Raw genomic sequence first — 23372 nt, 5'->3', positions numbered from 1 at the left:
CGATATATTAGTTACGATGATTTACCTTACTTTGAAGAAATTTCTTCATTGTAGCAACTGTTACAGGTTATACAAGAGCATATAAGCAAATTTTGGAATAAATTCTTGTATCTAGAAGACACTAAGGATTAATCCCTTGATAAAATTTAGGAAAAGCGAGCGAGCTACGCTTCAAGAATCGAGAGTTAGATGACTTCCGTTTAGATTCGAGGAACTAAATTATTCCAGGCGTGGAAATCGGAAACATAATTACCATACTAAAACTAGTAACACGCAACTTATCCTGATCGTGAAAATTTTAATAAGCTTCACATATGTACTAACCTCCATAACTTTCCGATATTCCGCGACACAATAGACGTGCACACGACGAAAGGGGTTTTATTGTCCCGGCCACGCGCGTCCCTTAAAATTACTAAAACCGAGGACGGTATATAAAATTCCACGTATAAAACGCTGCCGGCTGGTGGATCGACAATAAAGTGGCGGGCGACTGAAGGAGGAATGGATCCTCTGGTAGCACGTGTGCCGCGACAAGGGACGATCATGGAACGGCTGGCACATTATTAACACGTAAATAATCTATTTGGTAATATAGAAAGAGGCTGACGTTGATGAGACCGCATTACAGGACAGGAAATGCGGACGCGCCACCTGTGGCGCTTTGCTGTTGTGTTTAACAAACTGTTAGGACTTCGTGTCGTGTAAAAGGAGGAGAGAGTGAAAATTAAAAAATAAAAAGCAAAATATCGGAAAAAAGATAAAGACCAATTGATAAGAATGCGGGTAAGCATTTGATCGTTGCATGTAAAGAGAGAATTGTCTCGATTTGAGATTAGGGGATTTTTGTTAAATAAAATATCGTAGAAAATGGGGAAAGCATAGTGGAAACACTGGAAGAACTCTCAAAGACCTTAAAGCCCGCTATTAAAGGTTGAAAAACTTGGAAAGACTTTGTCTTGGTGGATTTAGCAAGGCGCTAGCAGTTTGAAAGGCAGCTAGGAAGATTGAAGCAACTCCGGGGGCTTCGATGATTGTCGTTAAAGTTTCAGAGACGCTTCATCGTGGCTTTTCAGAAAAGTAGCAGAATCGAAAGCAAGTTTTTGTCTTCGACGGAAGGTGATTCTCCTCGTCCAATGTTTGTCGCGTCTCTAATCAAAACGAAGTGTATACGCTATTCCTTCATAAAAACGAAAGAATGGGGGAGCGCGTAATGGCGACCGCGTGGAAAAGGCGATATAAACGCGCGTATGAAACCGCGAAGTAAAACGTTTTGACATCTACATCGTGCGACCCTAAACTTAATGAATTAAAAAAGAAAAAAAGAGAGGTACTGACAGGGAGAATCACGAGAAAAGGAGCAGGAGAGAGAAGAAGCCTTTAACGCAGTCGACATTCGCGTGATGTGCTGTTTTTATTATCGCGTGCTTGTTTGCGCGCGGCTGCGAACGCTTCGCGTGTAATTTAGACGCGGTAATGTCGTGGTCGTACCGCGAACGCGTGATCTTAAAAAAATTCGCGTCACCGTAATATTGTTCTCCCTCGCGTCGTATCATACCACTAATCGCTCAAAGAAATTGGCGAACGAAATTTAATGTAATCTTTGATCGCGATTTTTTTTCGCAATAATAATGTTTTCCTGGAATAATTCATCAACCTTCTTTCTTTACGCAAAGCAAGCTAAACTCGAACATAGTAGAGAAAAAGGTTGTAACGTTTCACTAATCCTCTCTGCGAATCCTCTCACCGCAGCAAGAAGCAAAACTTTCTCCCTTTCAACGTTCTCCACGATCGTGCAACCACTTTACAAGCCCAGGGACCTACCTAACGACGCACCAACGCGGGCACCCTACTTCATTCAATTCCAGTAACACGCTCCGCCCGCTTTTTTTAAACGCACGCAATCCCCATCGTGTCGAGCTATCACCGAAGACATCCGTGAAGCCATTCGTTACGATTTCCTTAATATTCCCTTCCTCTTCCACGGGAGGATCAATTCCTGCAAACGAATTGACGAGGAGAAAATTCTACTCGATGCCGTGCGCCGGAAGACAAGACAGAGTTACGACTGACGTTTACTCAACATCGATGCACGGAGGTTGGAAAAATTTACACAGCATCCAATTCCTAGCCTCGAAATTGTTCCGCGACGAGATTCGCTTTTTCCACGAGTTCCACCCCATCGTGGGAAGTAACGACGACAAATCCAGCGCGAACGTGGCGACGCATAACCAAATCCGATTCTCTCACACCTCGTGTCACGCTGGTTGGTTGCTTTGTCAGAGATAGCCGCGACTTTCTATAGAAAAAACGACGCTCACGTCCTCGTGTATCCTTCCGTGTGCGTTCGGTTGAACTACCCTCGCGCGGGCATCCGTGAGATGGGGGATGAGCGTCATCTTCCCGTGCACGACTAGAAATTGCCGCAGCCAAGGCTGGCAGCAAGAATTTCGTGAACGATAAGGATAAACTGTTCGGAGGTGGCGAAGCAATATATTCGCGAGGCTGCTGCGAATACATTCCCGGCGCTTGAGTGGCGGAAGGAAAAATTGGTGACTGCATAAGGGCAGAACTTGAGTCTCGCGCTTCCGTTCTAGGAACGGCGACGTGACTTGTGTCGAGTTTGCTATTGCTTTGCGATGTATCGATGAAAGCGGCATTCCTGATTTAGATTCAGGATAGTTGTTTGATTCGACGTTATTTTGCGCGGAATAGAACTAATTTTGTATACTTGAAATAACATGTAAATACAAGATGACTCAGAAAAATTTTAATAAAACTGGAATGTGCTATAGATCTTTTCCGAATATGCATAAGGAATATCGATAGAGCTAGAGGTTGAATGCTTAGTGCAACAGCATTTATATCTGTAATACAGCTCCTTTCTCGATGCAACTGCAATATGCAGCTGCGTTTCGGAGTAGAGTAAATAGAACAGTGGAGCAAAGCCATCGAAAAATGGATTCTCGTGTTTTATATGAATAATGCGCACCATTTCGAAGAATTATATGGAGACATTCTGTAAATTTACGTATTCGAATATTCATGATGTTGGAATAGCAATTTTTAAGTGTGCACTTTAAAACATCCCCCTTTCTTCTTTCTTTTTTTCTGTAAAACAACGAAACGTCAAACAATCATAATCCCATTACCCTCTCATCATTATAACCCTCTGGCCGTATCTACACCCTCTAACTTTATCTCTGTACACCGATCCCCTATCTCTATGCCCTCTCATTATCAGGACATTAGTCCCTCTCGATCAATAATGCACCTTCCATTTCACCTTTGCCTCGTTCTACCGTGGAATCGCACCCTTCCCCCCTACAACCTAAAATCCCCGGCCGCGAACAGAATTACAGAAAAAATCAACGGGGCCATTACACGTGCAATTAAACGAACCAAAAAAAAAGGGAAGGGAGAGAGAAGGAAAAAGCAGAGAAAGAACGAAAAACAAATAGAGAGAGAAGGCGAAAAAAGAAAGGGAGAAAAAGCAGGAAAAAATCAACGTGCGACGTGTCGCGTGCGTGCATAGGCCCCATCGAAAAGGCAAATTGAATTTCGAGTAACCATGGTGACTGCGTAACGTGGCGAACGACCGCAGTCAGTGTGTGTCGCCCGCGAGAGACACGCGCGCGTGTATTATGCGTCGAACAGAAGCGTGTGCGGGTCAGTCAACTTGGACTCGTGTGAGTGTGCGTGTCACGGCCGCGGCGGAGACGCGCGCCAGGTGGACGGGGCGGAACGATGTGTAGGTGCATCGTGCATTGCGCATTTTATCGCCGCATAATGGCCTCCCGGCGGTTCGTTACCACCTACGTAATAAAGCCATATTAAACAGGACGGCTTAAAGTGTTAACCTGCTCTACCCTCTCGACGTCCCGCCTCTGTTCTGCGCTCGTTTCGAGCCCGTAACGAACGTTGCTAAACGACGCGATACGTCAGCCCCGCGCAACCCCCTATCCCGTACCACCAGCTTTGTTCCGTACGAGTATCAGTCGTCTGTTTATCTCCTTTGTTGATGTGCGTGCACAGTTCGGGAGATTGGGTAATTTCTTCCTGCCCTCCGAAGAAGGGGTGCTGTTATTGTTCGATGGTACCGAGGGTAGTGTTTCCCTTGGTCGCATAGTCGTGCGTTACCCGAGCCCTCGGATGCCGGGGAAAAATAGGATTAAGGTTTTATTAACAATAAGTTAAAACGCTTCGATGGTTTCGCAGGCGTTTCGAGATACTGATGCTTCGAATAACGCTTATTCGATATTCTTCGAGCGATTTTTATGAAATCCATGTGACCCATGGAGAACGAAACTTCCCAACGCACTTACCATTATAACGAATTCTCGTTCACCGTCCTAACTGTATTTTACGCACATCGTCCTTAAATTCCGCGTATATTCCATGCAAACCAGACCCGGTACAAATAGAACATGATAGAGGAAGAGGGATGCGAGGACAGTCGCGGCGGCGAGGAAAGCTAGAAGTGGCTGGTTTCACGTAGTCCTCGATGACGTTCGTCCCGTTCGGCGTAGAAACGATTTTTCTATGTCCTTCCCTCCATCTGACGTTCCTCGAGAGGTCTGAGTGGGTCGGTATTGCGTCGATATGTCAGACCGTCCCTGGCAATGTGTGTTCGTCGTCTTTGCATTTTATTAAGTCCGTCGTCGGCGACGATGTATAGGCTACCTTCCGTCATGTCGCCCAGGGATAGGACAACCGGAATTTATGACCAAGGATTCCATCCCTAGTCCTGTCTCTCTTCTACTCCTTTTCTTTCTATTTCTTTCCTGTCCTCTGTCCTTTACATCCGAACACGTTCCGCGCGAGAAACGTTTCGACGAGAGAAACGCGCCTAATACCGAAGGACGTTTCGTGGATCCGCATGACAGATAGGTGGACGTGGAAGATTCTTTTTCTTTCTCGTTTCTAGTGTGCGCGCGTGCACCATCGAGAGATTCTGAGAGACGAGAATCCGCCAGGTCGATGGAAGTAAAATTTTTTACAGTTTCGACATGCTAGAGATTCTGGTTGTCCAGCATAGGATATTCAGACGAACCAGCAGCGATATCCTGACGGAAAAGATCGATCAGGAATCTGGGAATAACTTTATGCATGTTCTTCCTCGCGGAGAGAATTTTTCCTGACAGCATTGAAATTCTTTCATGTACAGGAAGTTGAGAGATGGCTGGAGAATACCGAAAGATATTTGTTTATGTTTATTTATATTTAAATAAATATTTATAGCTACTGCTCTGACCGTGTCCTGTATTTTTCTTGAAATTCTTCACGGACTTCAAATGTGAATTGCGAATTTCGATCGTGAAAATTTGAATGATTCTCGACGATGCATGAAATTTATAACATGGAAATATCTGCGAAGTTTTCCTTCACGATTTGATTGCCAGTAAATCGCTGTTAGTCAGTAAACGCAGGTCGCAAAGTAAAATTTCGTTGAACGTTAGTATCGCAAGCTTTCGCGAAACGGTTTTACGTTGCACTTTCCGGGGAGAGATACGATATTTCTTTCGTCACTCGTGTCGATGGAAAATGTCAAATTACGATGAAAATTTTGCGAGCGAATATTTTCTAAAATTACGTGTCGGCGGAAATGAAAATTTAATTAACTCCGATCTGTATGTATCCTCCATTAAAAGTCTATCATTTCTTTCTTTTCTTTTTTTTTTTTTTTTTTTTATTAAAGCTCCATAACCAAACAGACATAATACTGCGGGCTAAATACGATAAAAAATTGAGAAAAAAGTTTAATTTCCTTCGCGAAGCGGAGCACTTCAATTTCCAACGAAGCAAAAATCGAGGATCGGCGTTCGAAAAAATCTTGATCCGTTCCACTTGCGCGGAAGTCGGAACGGCGGAGAACCGGATTTTCTTCATTTTCTTTCGTAGAAATATCGTAGACTGTAAAGCGGTAACAGCTTTCTTCCTGCAAAGAATTGCGCGTCCCACAAAGCGAGACATGATTTTCTACAGCTGCGAACGTTTAACCCCCCGCCGCTGCAGCGTTGTATTAATACGAAGAAAGGATCGTGAAAATTACTCGACCCTGAGGACTGTCTCGTTAAATTTAACTTCTTTCAAGATTGTCCGCGACAAAAATTCGATAAAGTAAAGCCGGTTGATCGTTTAAGGGAGAAAAGGTGAATTGTGAAACAAAAAAAAAAAAAAAAAAAAGAGAAGAAAAGAGGAAATAGAAAAGAAGAATTCGAGCAAAATATTACGAACCGCGCGAAAAATTTCCAGTCCGCGTAACAAAGGGCGAAACTTCGCAAACCACAAAAGAAGATTCTACATTGTTCTACGAGAACCATTGTAGCGGACGCTGTACAACTCTTTTTTATTTTTCCGCATTTAGCTGGTTTTAAAGGACGCTATTCCTACCGTTACGATCGCGTGACAATTTTACAACCGGACGATACAATTTCCTATCGGTATTTTAATCAAAGTTCGAAGACTCTTCGAACTGTAATAAATTTTTCCACTGATCCACGAATATCGAAGAATATCTAACGAATAACGGAACGACATATCCAACGTTCTTTCCGTAAGAATTAATAAAACTCATCACGTTCTAGAATACGTTTAGCTGGAATTGCAAGAGACTGTCTTGTAAGGTTGCTTGATAGATTGTTCGCGGTGGTGGCGAATTTACGTTCGCACGATACGAAGGGTTCCCGGGTACGATGTTTTATATTTTTTCCCGCCGTTCCACTTGAGGAACGACGTTGTCAAACCCCACCCCTAGACAGGGGCGGTTCAGGAAAATTTTGCTAGGGAATCGGGTTGGCAAGTCGTTGCTTTTTCGAGGGACAAATTTTGCGCCGGGACGGCGGCACTGCGGCGCGCGGTCGTATACTAAAATAGGATGAAGCACGATAGAAATGAAAAATGAAACGGGATTTCCCGTAAAGAAATATCGTGCGCCCCGAAAGAGAAGCGTATGAGGTGTTTGTTTCGGAAGGTCGCGGCATTTATTTCGGAAACGGAAACGTTTCGGCGGATATAAAACAGGATCTCAAAAGAAGAATGGGGATAAAATCACGTGTTTCGAGGGAAAGAAAGAAGTACTTCCGTAAAGAACTAACTTTCACGCGGAACTTTTACTCACTCAGCATCCTTCGACTTTCTAATTATGGACTTCGCGTTGTTTATGTTTCGGGAAATAATTTCATAAACTTGTGTAAAGCAAAGTGTTCGCGACATTTCGTGGACAGGATTTACGTCAGAAATAACAGGAAAAGTCGCAGGTTGTAACATACTTAAGAAGGATTTGATCTCCTGTAAATGCAGCGTGTCTGAGCATATATGGAATATTCTACTTGTATTTCGTAGATAGCAACCAAAAGCAGAAGTGTTATCGTGTTGAATTTTATGAAACTACTACAAAGCCAAAGATTTTTTCTATTTACGTATAACCAACCGTCCTCCCTTTGGAAAGAAATATTTTGCAAAGAAATTGTATTCTTTTATCAGAACAACGTGCGTCACTATAACTGGCCTACTCTACTGGCAATAATTCCACAATGCAGCGCACCAAATATTCGGACTTTCCAAAAACACAAACTAAAAACTATATGCGATCTACTACTTCCAGCTACTATTTCCTACCCTGTAACATTAAATTTAGTCATTTCAAAGATGAAAGTACTCCCTCTAATTAACCATAGAGTCGCGTAAGAGATTCGGTGCGAAACGTCACACGCGTAAAACTTCTTAGCGTCTCGGAGTAAGTTGTAACGGAAAGTTGAAACGGTCGATCGTTGAAGATCGATGACAGGGCGCGTGGTTTTCCCCGTAGTGTGCAACGGTGTGTGCGAGTACACCCGGGTTCTTGGCTGCCTGTTTCCGTCCCAGCGGTATCGACTACGGTTAGAGATAGCACGTTCCTCGTGTTGTGAACTGCGGTTTCGCTGTCAACTGTAGCGAGAACTTTGACGACGTTTCCAATTGTTTGCGGTGCCAGGGTACCGGGGATCGGCAGTGGCGAACGAGGGACGACGGCGGCTTCTAACTTCGCTGCGTGTTTCGAACGTATTTCGAACAGTGCCCGAGGTACGAATCGATATGTACGTACGCGGAGATCACCCGTGTCTCACGTGTCTGTATGCATGTGCACACGCGTATCCGCGCAAGACAAAGCAAGAGAGGGTTACATGCATACATGTACGCCCTCGTTCATTATATAGTATCAGAACATATTCTGATTTTACGCAAGATGTGATAATTGGTCCAAATTACCAAGGAAGCGATAATCGACCAGCATTTTGCATTCATGCAAGAATTTAATCTTATTATAAAGTTAAGCTTCTTCGCCTAAGATTTTAAACGAGATAATAATTCTCAAAGGTTTCAATAATAACGCCTATTTGAGACTCACTTCATTTTCTAAAAATATTCTAATACTTATGAGTGGAGGTGTGTAAGGTATAATCTGTAACCGAACGAACTTTCCTGTAAATAATACAAGGGTCGGGAAGATTATTTCGGGAATAATGCAGCAGCCGTTGATAAGAATTTTAAGTATTCACCGATTGCCCCGGTTGCAAGTACGCGCGTGGGAATGCGAATAATCGAGCAGTGAATTAATCAGAGTATCATTTGGGAATTGATGCACGACAAAAGCTTCAGGTTTAAGAGTTTCCAGCCGCTTTGCCGCGGTGAACAAGTTAGACAGCTTAGCGCTGAACACTTAAAGGAGGAGCTATAGAGTTGTGTCTAGTCTGAACTGATCAGGATCGCCCAGGGTAAAACACACAGGCTCCGGGGTTAGGTCCGGGTTAAATCGCACTTAATGTCGAAGACTCGAGATTCGGCAAGCTGCTAATTAGTTTGTACAAACCACCTAGTCCTACCGAGGAATCTCTCTTCTGCAAAATCGCCTCTCAGAAGTTCCTATTGACTCTTATATCGTTTGAAATATAATAAATAGAGTTATTTGAATCACCTAATCTTCAACATCTTAAAATTCAATCTTGAACATTGCACAGAATAATCAAACTTGTTGTATATTATGGATACCATTAGTCTTTAAGTAAGCAATCTATTTTCAAATGTAGATCATCTAGAAATTGTTCGTAATCGAATTTGGTGAATTACAAGGCAAATTATTTAGCTGCACTCAAATGTCGTTTTGATTCAAATAATTCTATCGCATTCTATCATTCAAACAACGAACGAAGCAAGCAACGGTGGAAACAAAAATCGACCCACGCCACGATCAATCGACGCGTATCGAGGAAAATACGCGAGAGGCTTCGTGTTTGAGGTTTAAGCGTAAGAGTAAACGCTTTCAATCTTGCGGATACATTCGCCTAAAGGCAGAAATACGCGAAAAGGGTGGGAAACCAGTGGCCCGAGTTCGGTTTCTCCCGCTATTTTATTTAAGAATCGTATTACTGCAATGTGTCGTGGCTTGAAATTCCTGATAACAATGCGGGGCCACCCCTCTCATATCGACGTGTGGAGAAATTTTGGATTATACTCAAGTAGGGAACGAAGATTTATTCCAAAGCCGACCGCAGGATTTCTCGTTTCCCCGAGTGGCCATTTATATTGCAGAAAGAAAACTTTCGAACACCTTGACTGATGTAATGTTGCTTTGGGAGGCTCACGGCTGAAAATTATTGGATTAAAGTCGATCGATTTGATTGCAGAGAAACACCAGTCTTGTCTTATTTTAGAGAACTAAAACATTTTAAGTACGCTCACCATATTTTACTTTGTTTAGTTAGGTAAATAACGTTCACTTGTAAACAGCTCATGCAGATAATTTCAGAATAATTTAATCAGACGGAATAATAAACATACAAAAACCTATCATTTTAGTCTGCTCATTCTGCGTGTCCTCAGGTATTTCATATTATAACAAGAATTTGGGGAAAGCAAAAATGGCAGAATAAACGATTATAAAGTAATTTAAAACCTTGAGTCTTTTTCATCTGGAATTTACGTTTGATTCGACACAGAGGAGCACATGCGACGTCCACGTCGATTAAATTTCGTAGTCAGAATCCTTTCAAACTAGAGTCAGAAACGAATGTAGCGGCACAAGAGTTAGAATTCGATTCAAATCATGTTGTTCTTTTGCTTCGGAGTATCAAGGTCACAGGTATTGTAAGGAGTAATGAACTCCGAGCAAAACAATGCCGCCGCTACATGTAACCGTAAAACAAGACAAATTTGAATCTTCCGACTTCCCCCCGTCTATTATAAATAAACGGACGCGATCGCAAACGGATCATTATAAACTGTGACCAAATGAATATATACACACTTTCGCGACTAGGACTTTTTTAAATACATTAACGATTTCACCTACTGGTAGTCTCATTATTCAACCTCCTACACGAACAACCGAGGCGTTCAAGAGCAAGTTGGAAACGACTGGAGAAGTTGATTTCCAAATCCCAGGTCCGATAACGCAATAACTCCTCGCGTTGTTTGTTTTCGAAGAGAATAACGCGTTCTGGTCCCCTCGCTAGCTCGATAAATTATCTGGTCGTGCTTTCCTTATTTTTCGCGTGGGAACAATAGCCGCCGACTCGACGCGAAATTTGAAAGGTTTCAATACATCCCTCGCGGTGAATGCAAAGAGGAAACGCTCTGGTAATGTGCAGAACGGCCTCTTCCGAATGGCTAGAACGCATCGCGAGCAGTCACGTAGCGATAAATAATTTTCCAGGGTCTGTGTGTATCGGTCGCGCTCTCCGCAGCCTTTTATTATTTTCCTCATCCTTCGTTTGATTTAAGCGCGTTCGAACGCCATCCTATTTCTAAGGCGTAAATTATCGCGCCTTGGTTGACCTATTTGCGGCTGTTGCCTCTCGCTGCGTAATATTATTCGCTCGAACGACAATCAGTACGTTACTTTGACCGATATCCGATGATCGAGGAAAACCGTGTACTCGATCATCGAGTTGTTACACGAAGTTGTAATTAAAAACGGGACGATCGAAACTGGTTATTGGTTCCGCGAATCCGATCAGGAGAGATCGATGAGACGCGAATGACGTTATCATAATACGACTCATCTTGGAAATGATTCGCAAAAACGCGATGATAACGTGAAAATATTTTCGTCAAGACCTTTGTCGAAGTTTATTAAAAATTCAGTGACACGATCGAAGTGGTTTGAACGTATAGAGTTTTCCTTCTCTCTGATTTTTCTTTTCCCATGAACTCGACGCGAGGACGTTCGATCAATGCCGGACAAATCCACGGGATAACGAATCTGTCGTTCCTTAATTTTCCAAATATATTGACATTCCATCAACGAGCACTAAGGGAACGATTGCGAAAAGTTTCCAACGAAACGATTGGACTCCGTAGAGGGATCAAAGTCCTGTCCACAGCTCGAGACGCGAGAACAATGGTGTTTGGAATGGAATTCCGGAACAGAAAGTCTCTGTAATTGGAAATCTCTCTCTTTTTCCCTTCTTCTTTCCCATCTTCGTCTTCTTCTTCGGGCGTATAGTTGCTGGGAGACTGGTTGGACCATCGGATCGATAGTTCCTCGATTCCCACGAGGAAATCGTATAGAAAGGCTTTGCCAGCGTAAAAACGGAGAAATCACTGAAACGCGATATTGACGGGCAAAGTGGATAAACAAGGAACAAATCCTGTTTCCTCGAAAATGTTTAACGCTCTCCTGGCAATACTTTTCGTTCGAACAATCGTGTCCCGTTAAACGTCTCGACAAATCCATCTCGACGTCGATGCAATCGTTGTGTGCCTATTCCATTTCGCCAACTGAATGAAACAAAACGCCGAAAACAAAAATGCAACGTTTCCATTCTGCGATATATATCGTGAACGACGAAATCGGAGTTAGAGAAAACCCGTGCTTCACAGCGAGACCATAACGCCGCGGTCGATCTCATCAACTTGGCTCCGCTGTTTAGAGTTAACATCTTATCGGCTCGTTAGAAGGGAATTAACAGGACCCTGGACGATGGCTTTGACTGTTAAATCGTCTAATCGGATCGATTCGTCGTTAAGACGAGAGTCTTGAAACGTAGTGAGAGGGAGATCCCAAGGAGAGCTGGGTCAGGGATGAACGACCTCCTGCTGGCCCGGCGGATATCTACATGCCGAAAGATCCTCGAAAGGAAAGTTCGCCGATGGAATTCGTAACGAGCCTTCATGTTGACTCGGCCACACGATCGCCCGTACTCCGTGATTCGACGATTCGCCTCGTTTCGCGTCCCGGTCCTCGCGAACGCTCCTTCCAAGCCGGCAGTAATTAGATTCGCCGACCGAGATCAAAGTATACCGGTATTTCCATCTCTGGAAGAAAGTTGCTCGCGGACTTTTCTCCGCCCGCCTTCAGCCAACTTTTTCGTTTGCGTCTCTTACCAGCACTACCTTTTCTTCTCTCTTTCTATCCTCGTCTCTTCGAATTCGTTGGAATCTGAGAAAGCAACATCGACGGTGGATAACCATACGCGTGCCTAGCATTGAAGGTTCGTACTTGATTTCGATGATAAAATTTGATTCGAGAAATAAAAGAACGGTGGTTGAAGTGTCTAAAATATTGAACTATTTTCATAAGTAATAAGATTATTCTCGGTAGGGATTGCTCGTTGAAAATAAACAGCTATCTGGATATTTCCGCATATTGTTTGTTATTCCTACACCAGCTTTTCTACTCCTCTTTTACAAAATTGCTAAATCGCTCATATAGATGTTTATATATTTACGGAGAGTTCAAAGATGCAAAACTCTAAAGGATTATATACTATGTAAAAACATATAAAATATACAGAGTAAAGTACACGTTATTATATTTCGGAGATAAAACAAATATTTATTTAGCTTTGAAAGTTTGAAAATCGAATGAAATAAATTTGTACTCTCAGAAAAACAGCTACTTATAGAACGACATAACACAAACGATAAAAGTATATTCTATCAAGAACCTGTACTCGGCACAATCGTGTACAGCAGACGGACTAGCAAACACAATGGGACATCGAAAACTGGTTACTCGAAAAGGAAACAATATCGGATTGGATTAAGCGAAACCCTGTGAACGTCGAAGCGTTACACGAGTCCGCGGGGCGAACGATTAACTGGAAAATCCCGGGGATCCGTCAGCGGGAACATCCGTCACCGGGAAACCAATTACGACGGAGGTAATAGCCGGCTAGGGGGCAGGACACGCGTGGCGTCCTTTTCAGCCAGTTCTCCCCGACCAACGTTTTCAGCGAAATAAACGTTCGACCGTAGTACGATACGTGCGCAGACATCGTCTGGTGCAGCGCGTTCCAAGCACGAAGGGAGATCCTTGCGTCAGGACGAATTCATAACAGAGTCATAATTGCGGGACGGGGCCCCACAGTATGCATAATCCCGTAGTTAGCAGTTCTGCTTAACGATCCGCGAGAAGCAATCCCGACGTACCTGCCACGCTGCAGGATGAAGGTATCCCAGCCAACCTCTCTCTTATTGCCAACCCTCTCACCCTCTGTCTGTCTCTTCTCTTTTATTTCTATTTCTTTCCCTTTTCGCCCCGTTCTTTTCACCTACCTATTCCCTTCTCGCTACTTTTCGCTAGTTCTTTCTGTTTTCTTATTTTCTTCGTCTTGCTAACATTACTCTGCTTTTATTCATTTCCTATTTACTTGTTTTAACTTTCGAAACAAACGATGAACGAAATTATCGACAGATGTTCGTTAAAAACTTGTATAAATTTATAAACGAGGTGACTGAAGTTTACACGATATTTTAGAAGAAAACTACTCGGTGGAAATACTTTTTTTTTTATCACTGTGTAATTGTATTTAGGATGATTCGAATAGAAATGGTTGCATAGAAATATACTGTACAGATCCAAATTCTTCCACCTTGGTTTGCGTTCACCTTGTACTGCTCTAGCGTTTCCCCTTCCTTGTCCCCTTTTGTTCCTGTTTCTCTGTAATTCTCTTCTTCCATCAACCTGTCCCATACCTATTCGCTTCTCTAGGAATACTCTCGCTAAGCTCATCCTCCCTAATACAGAGGCTAAAATTACACATCTGTGCGCTTTCCTGTAGACACGAAGCAACGTGTATGGATGCAGATGTGCACACGCGGATAGGTAAATAAACACATATGAAGGCGGCCGTGCGCGCACGTGTAACTATTCACGTGCGTAAATATATGTGGACGCGTATACACGTTTAATCACTTGTACGTACAATATTACAGGGACGAGGGCGCGTGTACTCGCGGCGAAACACTCCGGGATCCGATGTAATGATGGAGCGGATTTTCAGATAAATTTATGAAAGACACGATGCATGTGAAATGAATCGCGTGATTAAATATTTGACGGCTACCCGCCAGGTCAACGATGTATTTTACCGTTGAAAAATTTACATCGAATCGAATTCGATCAATTCGACTTGCATTTCACGTCAAACTACATTTTGAAATTCGGAACATGGTAATTTGAGTGGCATTTCAAAACGAAACATTTTACAGAGCATTAGAGGTAGTTACGAAACGTAAGTAGAATGTGAACTGAACTGGCCAGGCCAACGGGTTTAAAGTCTAGTGCAAACGAACAATGCGATACTGTTGTAATTTAGTACTGCACTTGCATTCCCGTCATCAGAAACACAAAAAAAAAATAACCGATGCTTCTACATATGTATATGTAAGAACACCAAGAGTGATTTTGTAGACGTAGAATCAACGTACGCAGATAATTACGCGCGTGTACACCTGAACGCGTATCTACTCCCGCCGAAGGGATTTGAAGCGTAAAGAGACAAAAAGCATGAAAAGAGAAGGGATGAAGGGGGTTGCAAGCGGAACGAGAAAGAGGAGAATCCTCGTTAATTACAGTCCTCCGCCATCACCTGCTGCCGCAACCAACGGGGAATAACCGCGAGACGAAGAAGAGAGAAGCGGTATCTGCATGATAATAACATGTTCGGTCAGTTCCTCGCACAAAGTAACGCAACTTACCGAAGTGACGGGGATGTTGGAAGATTATTCATGTTTCACATGTTTCGTTCGTTTCCTCGTGATGAATGTTTATCATAGATGAAACGGAGAAGCATGCTTTTTCGAAAATTATCTTTGCATACTCAGTATGCCTAAATAAGCAAACGAACGAATAAAGATGGTTCAGGGTAGTAAATATTAAGTATTTGATTTTGAATAAATTCTAAAAGAGGAATCGTAGAAAACCAAAAGCGTAGATCGAGTTTCCTTGTTTACATTTTATCATAAGTACAAAATCATATCCAATTTTTGAAAACCATCTTTTCACTCGAATATCTCGTACGATAAATAATCGCGATAGCTATATCAAAATCCGATTAAACGAAAATCTTTACCACGAAGCAAGCCGCCTTGTTACATTCTCATTAGGAGATAAGCGTAATTTAAGTTGTACCGCGAAATGCAAAGAACGGTTATTCTCTCTATCGATCGAAGAAAACACACAGGTAGACTGGTTCGATGGTATTAAACATGTATCATCCGGTTTCGCGCACATGGGCCTCGCATTCATCCGGTTCGCGTACACGATTCGAGTACCCCAGAGCCGTCGTACAAGCCGAACAGGCTCCCTTAATTCGGCTTCGTAATTAATTATGCATTGTTATTTACCGCGATAAGGGAGACAGGGAACGCGTCGGGGAATTTATCCCTGGTTGCTCACCGAGATACGTCCGCGATTGTTTCCCGTCCGTTCCCCACCGTCAGACGCCAGGGATAATCGCGTGACTAACGATTAACTGAATCGCGAAGAAAGGGCGCGCGGTGTCGCGTGAAACGCGCAAAATTATCGAGCGACCGCACGGTATCGTACAAAGACAGACGCGTTCTGTAACGTTTATTAATGGCCAGCATCGGTACATTTGATAATTGGTAACGCGCGTCACCTTAATTACAGAAAGCGTGATGAATGTTCGTAAGAACCGAAGGAATACTTTACGCTGCTTGGTCATCGAATTAGAATCGCTAAAAACTTTCCAACATTTTTCATTTTCTTTTTTGTCAAACTGAAAGGAACGAATGAACTCTATAATAGCGAAATGTATTAAGTACTAAAGTGTTATACACGTCTTAACACTTTGTGTTTTCTTCTATTTGCCTTGATTATGTACTTTCTAACGCGCAATGATGTGCTGTGTAATTTATGTTTTCATTATGACAATGTTAAATGATCTGGGATGGGTGCACGTGTGATTTGAATGGATTCTAAGCATTTTCAGTGGCAATAGAAATCGAATCATTTGTATGACTATTAAATATCTTCTGATGGAAGAAACTCTGTCATTTGTGATTGAGCGTCAAAAATGAAATTTTTACATATGTTTCTAATTCGATGATCAGTGACTACACTCGATCATTATCGCAAGCTCTACCATTCAACCGATGGTACAAATACTACGAAGTGACACGAAAGAGAATAATCTAACGGTATTCGTTTTAAGAATTCTTCTATAATTCTTCATTCGCTAATAACAGCTTAATAAATACAGCCGAAAGGAAAGTTAAAACCATCTCTCAAAGAAACTCTCGAGGGAATGTTAATCGAAGTCTGAACGCTCTGTTTCCAGCGCAATACTCGACCCCATCGATCGCTCTGTTCCGGTCAAACTTTTTGCCCCATTAAACCTCTCTCTTCGACTCTAATCGCAAACTAATCGATCGCTCGCAACTGGTAGGTGCCGTGAAAAACGCGGTTAGGAAGGATCACTCACCTGTGTGCGTCCTCTGATGGGCTTTCAGATGCGAGCTCTTGGTATATACCTTCTTGCAACCCGGAAATTGGCATTTGTGTATCCTGCGCTTCGTATCAGGTGGACTGTGCTCGTGGCTCCTCGCGTGGTGCCTGTTAGCTACGGTGCTCGCAGCTGCAGTTGTCCCTGCGTGTGCATGTTGCGTGCCAGCAACTGCGGGGTAACCATTCGCTGTGACGGAGATCAGTCTGTAAGAAAAACAGAGTCATATCAGAATCATGCTTCTTGCATCTCAAGTTTAAATTGACCATAAAACTGTCTCGAACTTTTTATTCGAGGGTTTTGCGTGCAACCGCTCCTGTTTGATGACTGGGTTATTTTAACAGATATTTTCCAGAATTTGTTTGATGTGGCTAGCACCGATAGTGGAATTTGTGAAAATAGAAATTGTAGCGAAGGTATAGTTTCCAGGTCATCGATTTCCAGGATTTACATATTATCGAAGTTCACGTAAATGCTAAAAGGCCGCCTCTTTATTTACTTGCCGCGCGGTTTTACGATGCATCATCAACCAAGACGGGCGCATACATTTCGACGAAATAGAAAAAGTTGGCGAATTCGTATAGAACTGTCGTTAATCATTCGGCCAATCTTCCAAGAAAATTTCGTCGATGTAAAAGTAACTCGAAATTAAAGTTAAACAACTTCGTTGCTCTACAAAACTGAAATGTTCTACCTTCGTTATCCTTAATTATCCTCTTCTATCTACCCTCCTCCATAATTATTATCCTTAATTCAACTACTTCTTAATTCTAAATATCTCTCAAAGTTCTTGGTAAATTGCAAAAATTTTTAGTGAAAAATCAGTTACCTTGCGACACCCTGCGCGTTGCTGGTGGTAACCCTGACGATGGCGCTCCTGCCGCCCGTCCCATGAAGGTTGAGGTTCTGCACATCGAGCATCGAACTCCCGCTCGACGAGTGACTGGAGTTGGAATGACCTTGACCCGAGCCCGGGCTCGACGGTGGTGTCAGGATTTGACCTTCGCTTTCGCAGCCGCTATCCTCTTCCTCCTCGATTTCCTGGTGCCGGGTAACATAATTCATTACGCAACGGGATTACGACAACGGGTGGAGGCCTCTGATTAAAGTGCAAGCAACTGGTTAAAACGGTATCGAACATCGATATCGGTACCGCGGCCTCGCGCGTGAATCGATCAGTGCCAAATGACCCCGTAAACGGATTACACATAGCTGTGCGTACGTAAACGCGTGCCGCATGCACGTGTGCACGAATTACACAGGTTCACATAGCCGGTAGAAAATAGGAAGAATCGTTATTTGTATAACAGCCGGTGTTTGACGGTAATTGAAATTTGACGGGCATTGTGCGCGCGATACGTCGGAACGATACCGCACGAAAAAGGGTGGGGGCGATACAACCGAACCTGTAAACGCAGGTGTTCTTGTCGCGGCATACGCACCAGCCGCGATAATTAATTTCGTTTGATCGTTCCTTTCGTGGCATTCGCGCCGTATTAATCGCCTCGCTCAAAACTCGATGGTCGAAACTCGTTGGCAGATGGAACAAAAGAAAAACAAAAGAAGCGACATATAATGCTGTGGTTACGATGGCTGCATGTTCTGACGAACTGTCGTTCTGATGAATGAAGCAACCGAGGAATGAGGTAGCCAGTGCAACAAAAATCTGTGTATACGAAGAATACAGGCGAAGAAATATACATAAGTAGAACTTAATATATAGTTAACAATATAGTTAAAACGAGGAACGATCTATTCGATCCAAAGCCTTAGTAATATGTGATTAATTAGAGAAGATAATGAATTCTAAGCTTGCTCTTATACGAAAAACAAAAACAGTGACCTATCGTATCTTTCTTCTGGGATCTTTGCGTAATTGATATTTTAAGGTATTTAATAGAACATTGAGTCGCCAGAAAACGCATCCATTGTAACTATAGCCTACATACATACATCATAAATTCAAGATAAAAGAACACATCATTGCGAACAGAAAATTCGAAAGATTCGCATGCATATCCGGCTGGGACGCACCTCGTGTTCCTCGTCCTCTTCGAGGTCCTCGCTGGGTTCTTTCTTGAGAATAAACGCCGTGCACGAAACGGAGGGCGAACTATCCCAGGACAGTGCCGAACACGCCGAACTCGATGACGACATCGACAAGGAATCAAGGTGCCGGTCCAGGAGATCCCTATCGCGGCCGTTGTGGTTGTGATCGCCTGGACTGAACTTTATATCGTCCAGACAGAGCGTTTCCCTGTCTTCCGACGACGTCGTCACCTGTGTCACGCGAACACCGAGGTTAAGAAGAAAGAAACGACTTTGACACGTGGCTCCAGACATACTCGAAGCGAGTGGAACTTGGCGGACGATCCTATGTGGAGGCATTTTATGGCTTCGATACGGATACTCACCTCCATTTTGATTGGTGATTCGAATTGTGCGTTGGTGGTGCCGGTGGACGCTGTCCACGAGATAGGCGGCGCCCTGAAGAGGTTCCAGGGTGCCGTATCTAACTCTGTGGGCAACTTTTTGTACGACTGCAGCTTCGGCTCGTCCTTCAGGTACCTCTCCATCTCGTAGCATGTCTGGAATAATACATCAGGAGTTAGTTACTTTGAAATACTCGAAAGCTTTGATTAATCTACTATAGTGGCACATAACTGTGAAATCAAATCCTCGGCTGCCTATATTTCTATATATTTACTTTATTTACTTATGACGATCATTAATTTCTGTGTATGTTTCAAACTAAATTAAAAAGTTGTGGTTATTACTACAGTCCTTTCCTTGCATAATTATTATAAAGGCTGAAATTCATTACACGTTGAAGATTACGAATAACCTTACGCGATGTTGAATAAAAAGAAGGATTATAAAGTTATTATTATTAACAGCCAGACAACAACAGCGAATTTTCCCTAAAATTCGGTGTACAAAGGAACGCGGTTCTAACGAAGGGCGTGACAAACCGCACGTCTCGAAATCGTGGAAGGTGCGATGCGAACTATCTTTCGAGCGTCGTGGACGTATCGGAAGTCTGGCGAAACCTTTCGATCCGATCGCGAAGCAAACACCTGCGGCGATGCGAACTTCTCGAGACAGCGGCGAAATTATCTGCAGCAGCCAAGCGGTCGTGTACGCGAAAACACATCGACGTCTTCATCGTCGTCGAAACAGCTACTCGCGAGTTACCGAACTTCCCTCCCTCCGCCTGCTTTCTCTCTCTCTCCTTCCCCCGTAGGCTGTGCCAGTTTCCTACAATTCCTCGGAGACGAAGTGCAAAGTTATGCTACTTCGGTCTGCATGAGGAATTGTGCGCGAGCTATGCTCCGCAATGAGATTACGTCGCCGATGACTTGCTTCTGCGCGAATCCTCTGTCCCCTCAGGTCCTGCTTGTCCGGTTACTTTAATGGATCTCTCCCCCTTCCATTTCCGTTTTAATATTTTAATAAATTTCCCAAGAATTCTCGAGGTCGCGATAGATGTTTCATGCGACCTCGATGGCGGGAAATTTTAATAGAAACGCTCAAGATCTAATGAAGAATAGACCAAAATAGATGGACTCTATCAACGCTCAAGATGAATGTCCTTTGTATATTGAAGCTCGGTGGTTTTAATAAAAGTTTCGTTGATCTTCAAGGTGAATTTTCATTACAACCGCTGTCAGCGTGGTTGTGTTCTCTCCGCTAGAATTATTCAGCCACCCTCGAAGTCGAGTCGACAAGACGATTCCAGGAAGACGCAAGGAAACGGCACCGAGTATTTCGCTGTCGTGAGATTTTCACGCTGCTCTATTACCGGGCGAGGGGTATTAATTATTGGCAACGCGATCTTCCAACAGCGGTTGAATTATGCGGTCGACACGAAGCGAGACGTTTTACTCTCCTTACTTGCCACAGGCTGCGCCGCGATAACTGCTAACCGTTCCCCGTGTACCAGACCGCGTCTTCCTTCGGGCATTCTCTGCCAATTTATTACCGCAGCTAACGGTTAGCAGCGACGGCGACGGTTTTGTCCGACGGTTTCACGGATGAAACCACTTATCTCCATCACCGCCGTGCAATAATTCCTCTTTTCTATAAGCCCACTTTAGGGCCAGCCGATAATGGTAACAAAGACGCGGGAGAACGAGGATTGGAAGCTATTTTATTCCAGCTGCATCGAACCAGACCCTACTCTTTCCGACAATTTACACCGTGGAATCTCCTCGAGTATTGATAACTTGATAGTCAAACTATTAGAGCGATCAATTACTGTCGAATTCCTTAATAATACACAGATTATCACTTTTTTATCTTCTACGTATCTCGAATAATTTTACCAAAGACTCGTAACAATGAATTATTTATTTAGTTATTTAACAGATAAAAAGAATCTATAATGTGTTAGATCTGTAATGTATTAAGAATATCGGACATGACAAAAATTGACAAAGTGTAATTTTCGTTGTGAGCCCCTCTGACTATTTACGACCACCGATTGACCATTCGAAATGCTTGACACGCGCGGACGAATGAAATTCTCGTTCCTGGTGGCACACGAAAATCAGGAAATTCGATTAATCAGCGAACAACGTCCATTACCGGTTTTTCTTCCTTGCAGCGTGAGCCACAGAGGAAATTCAGAAATTGCAGTCACGATACAAGGGCGGGAAGGTTGGCGCGCTGTAATTATCCACGCTGTACCGACCGATCACTATGATACCGGGGATTTCCCGATCATTGTAACGCTAATTAAAGCGGAGAGACGGCACGCAGGTCGCGGTTGCAACATCGTCGTTGCATTTTGATGGCCAACGGTAATAATCGTTCTATGAATCTGCATGTATATACCGAGAGAGCCGTGACCATAAATTGCTGGAGCGAATTGACGGGCAAGAGGTGAGCTACTCTTGCGCGCGCATGTTGTAAATATAATGAGAAGCCTGCATTGTAAAATTTGACACGCGGATCCGATGAATTACAAATAGTAGTCCCGTTACAATTACCGGCCAGCCGACTCTTGATCTCGTTACGTTCGATGGAATTATCGCAGTCGAATGACATTCGGCGAAATTAGCATCGAATCGACGCTCGTCAATTGCAAGAAACGTTCTCGCGGTTAATCGGTTAAAGCAACTCGTCGTTATTATCTCTTAATCTGATGAGAAATATCCAGTATTAATGAAGTTTTGTTACCATTTATTTGATACCTGTATTAAGATTAAGAATTATAGACGAGATAGAGAAGAGTATGTTCTGAACCTGTACCTAAATTGTAGCAAGGTAATAGCACAGTTCAATAAAGTTCAGGAAGATTTAAGAAGATGGCTAGTTTGCTCGGAGACTAATCGCCCGGATGGCATTCACGTTGCTTCGGGTTGAAATTAAACCAGATGGAAGTTTGTCAAGTTGACGTGTAGGGATTTTTCGGAAAGCGGGAAAAATGGCGACAGGACGAAGTTACAGGGCTCCGTCTAATATCGTTGCTCCCTTCGGCAAGAAAAATAATCATTCTCAGGCTCCTTCATTATTCACGATTAAAGTTCGTCCAGGAAGTTCGCGGAAGCGAGTAACGGCGTTAATATAACTTGGGAAAAGAATTTTATCACCAACTCCGGAATCGTTCCTTCTCCCGGTTACTCGACTCGCCACTAATCGACATTGGGCCATTATAACGCTGTTTCATGCTGATCGATCGAATTCGACCAAAAGTAGATATCAATGAAAATCAATAAAACTTTAAGCAAATATTCAGACCATCTTCTTACGAAACTTTACTGCATTCCAAGCTAAACAGGTATGTTTAAAAAGTTTTATTCAACATTATCCACAACGTGACACTTTCATACGTGACGCTGAGGTTTGCAGTCAGACAATGGTCTGAGGCATACGTGACCGTGAAATACGAGAAGGTACGCCGATGTTCACGATAGTCCCCGTCGTAAGCAATTGCAGGACGAAAAGGAATTGAAGAAAGATATCATTAACTCTATCTGATTCAAAATACTGTATAATAATTCCAGAATATACTGCAAGATCTATAGATTGGTGGATTACACAATCGTTACCATAATGATTTTCCATTGGACAGAAACATAAGCGACCGAATCACGAAATGCTCCATTACGCTTTTACCGATAACAGTGATAACCCCATAAGCCGTCGCCGTTGGATTTACGAGGCATACACCGTTGTGTATTTGCCGGATGAAAACGCGTTCGTTTGATGATTAAACAGCGATCCTCCTGATGTGAATCCAACACCGAGGTCATTACTATGCATAAGGTAAACAACGTTCATTCCTCCGCATTGAAAAGACTGCTAATATAATTCCACGTGCACGTGACGTTAAGTTTCATAGAACTTCCATCAAAGAACTGGATTGTTTCGACTTGAATGTCACATCTGTTGGAATCTACGCGGCACTTCTTATGCAAAATAGATGAATAATAATTAAAAAAACATCTGGTTTTGACATGGAATTATCGTTATTGCATATATTACGCGTTTAGTGTGAGGTCTACGAGATCGCTAATTATGACTATACTTTCATTCAAACGATCCAGATTCATGCTTCGCTCGTACGTTCGTTGATTTCAAACCAACTTCAACAAATACGCATGATACAATATATGTATTCACAATCGTAAGACG

General features: G+C 43.0%; 1 protein-coding gene across 1 annotated transcript in view; it reads right to left on the bottom strand.

Annotated features, from left to right (window-relative positions):
• Positions 1-23372, bottom strand: part of LOC117235134 (Krueppel-like factor 6) — a 271266-nt gene that overhangs the window by 6514 nt on the left and 241380 nt on the right. The window contains exons 2-5 of the mRNA XM_033496884.1: positions 19148-19321; positions 18768-19013; positions 17563-17774; positions 16713-16939 (exon numbers count right to left, since the gene is read on the bottom strand). Coding sequence (XP_033352775.1) covers positions 16713-16939; positions 17563-17774; positions 18768-19013; positions 19148-19321 — 859 coding nt within the window. The remainder of the gene's footprint in view (positions 1-16712; positions 16940-17562; positions 17775-18767; positions 19014-19147; positions 19322-23372) is intronic.

The sequence above is a fragment of the Bombus vosnesenskii genome, unplaced genomic scaffold (assembly GCF_011952255.1).
Source record: "Bombus vosnesenskii isolate JDL3184/JDL3185 unplaced genomic scaffold, Bvos_JDL3184-5_v1.1 scf7180000013314, whole genome shotgun sequence".
NCBI lineage: Eukaryota > Metazoa > Arthropoda > Insecta > Hymenoptera > Apidae > Bombus > Bombus vosnesenskii.
This window is presented reverse-complemented; position numbering and strand designations above follow the sequence as displayed.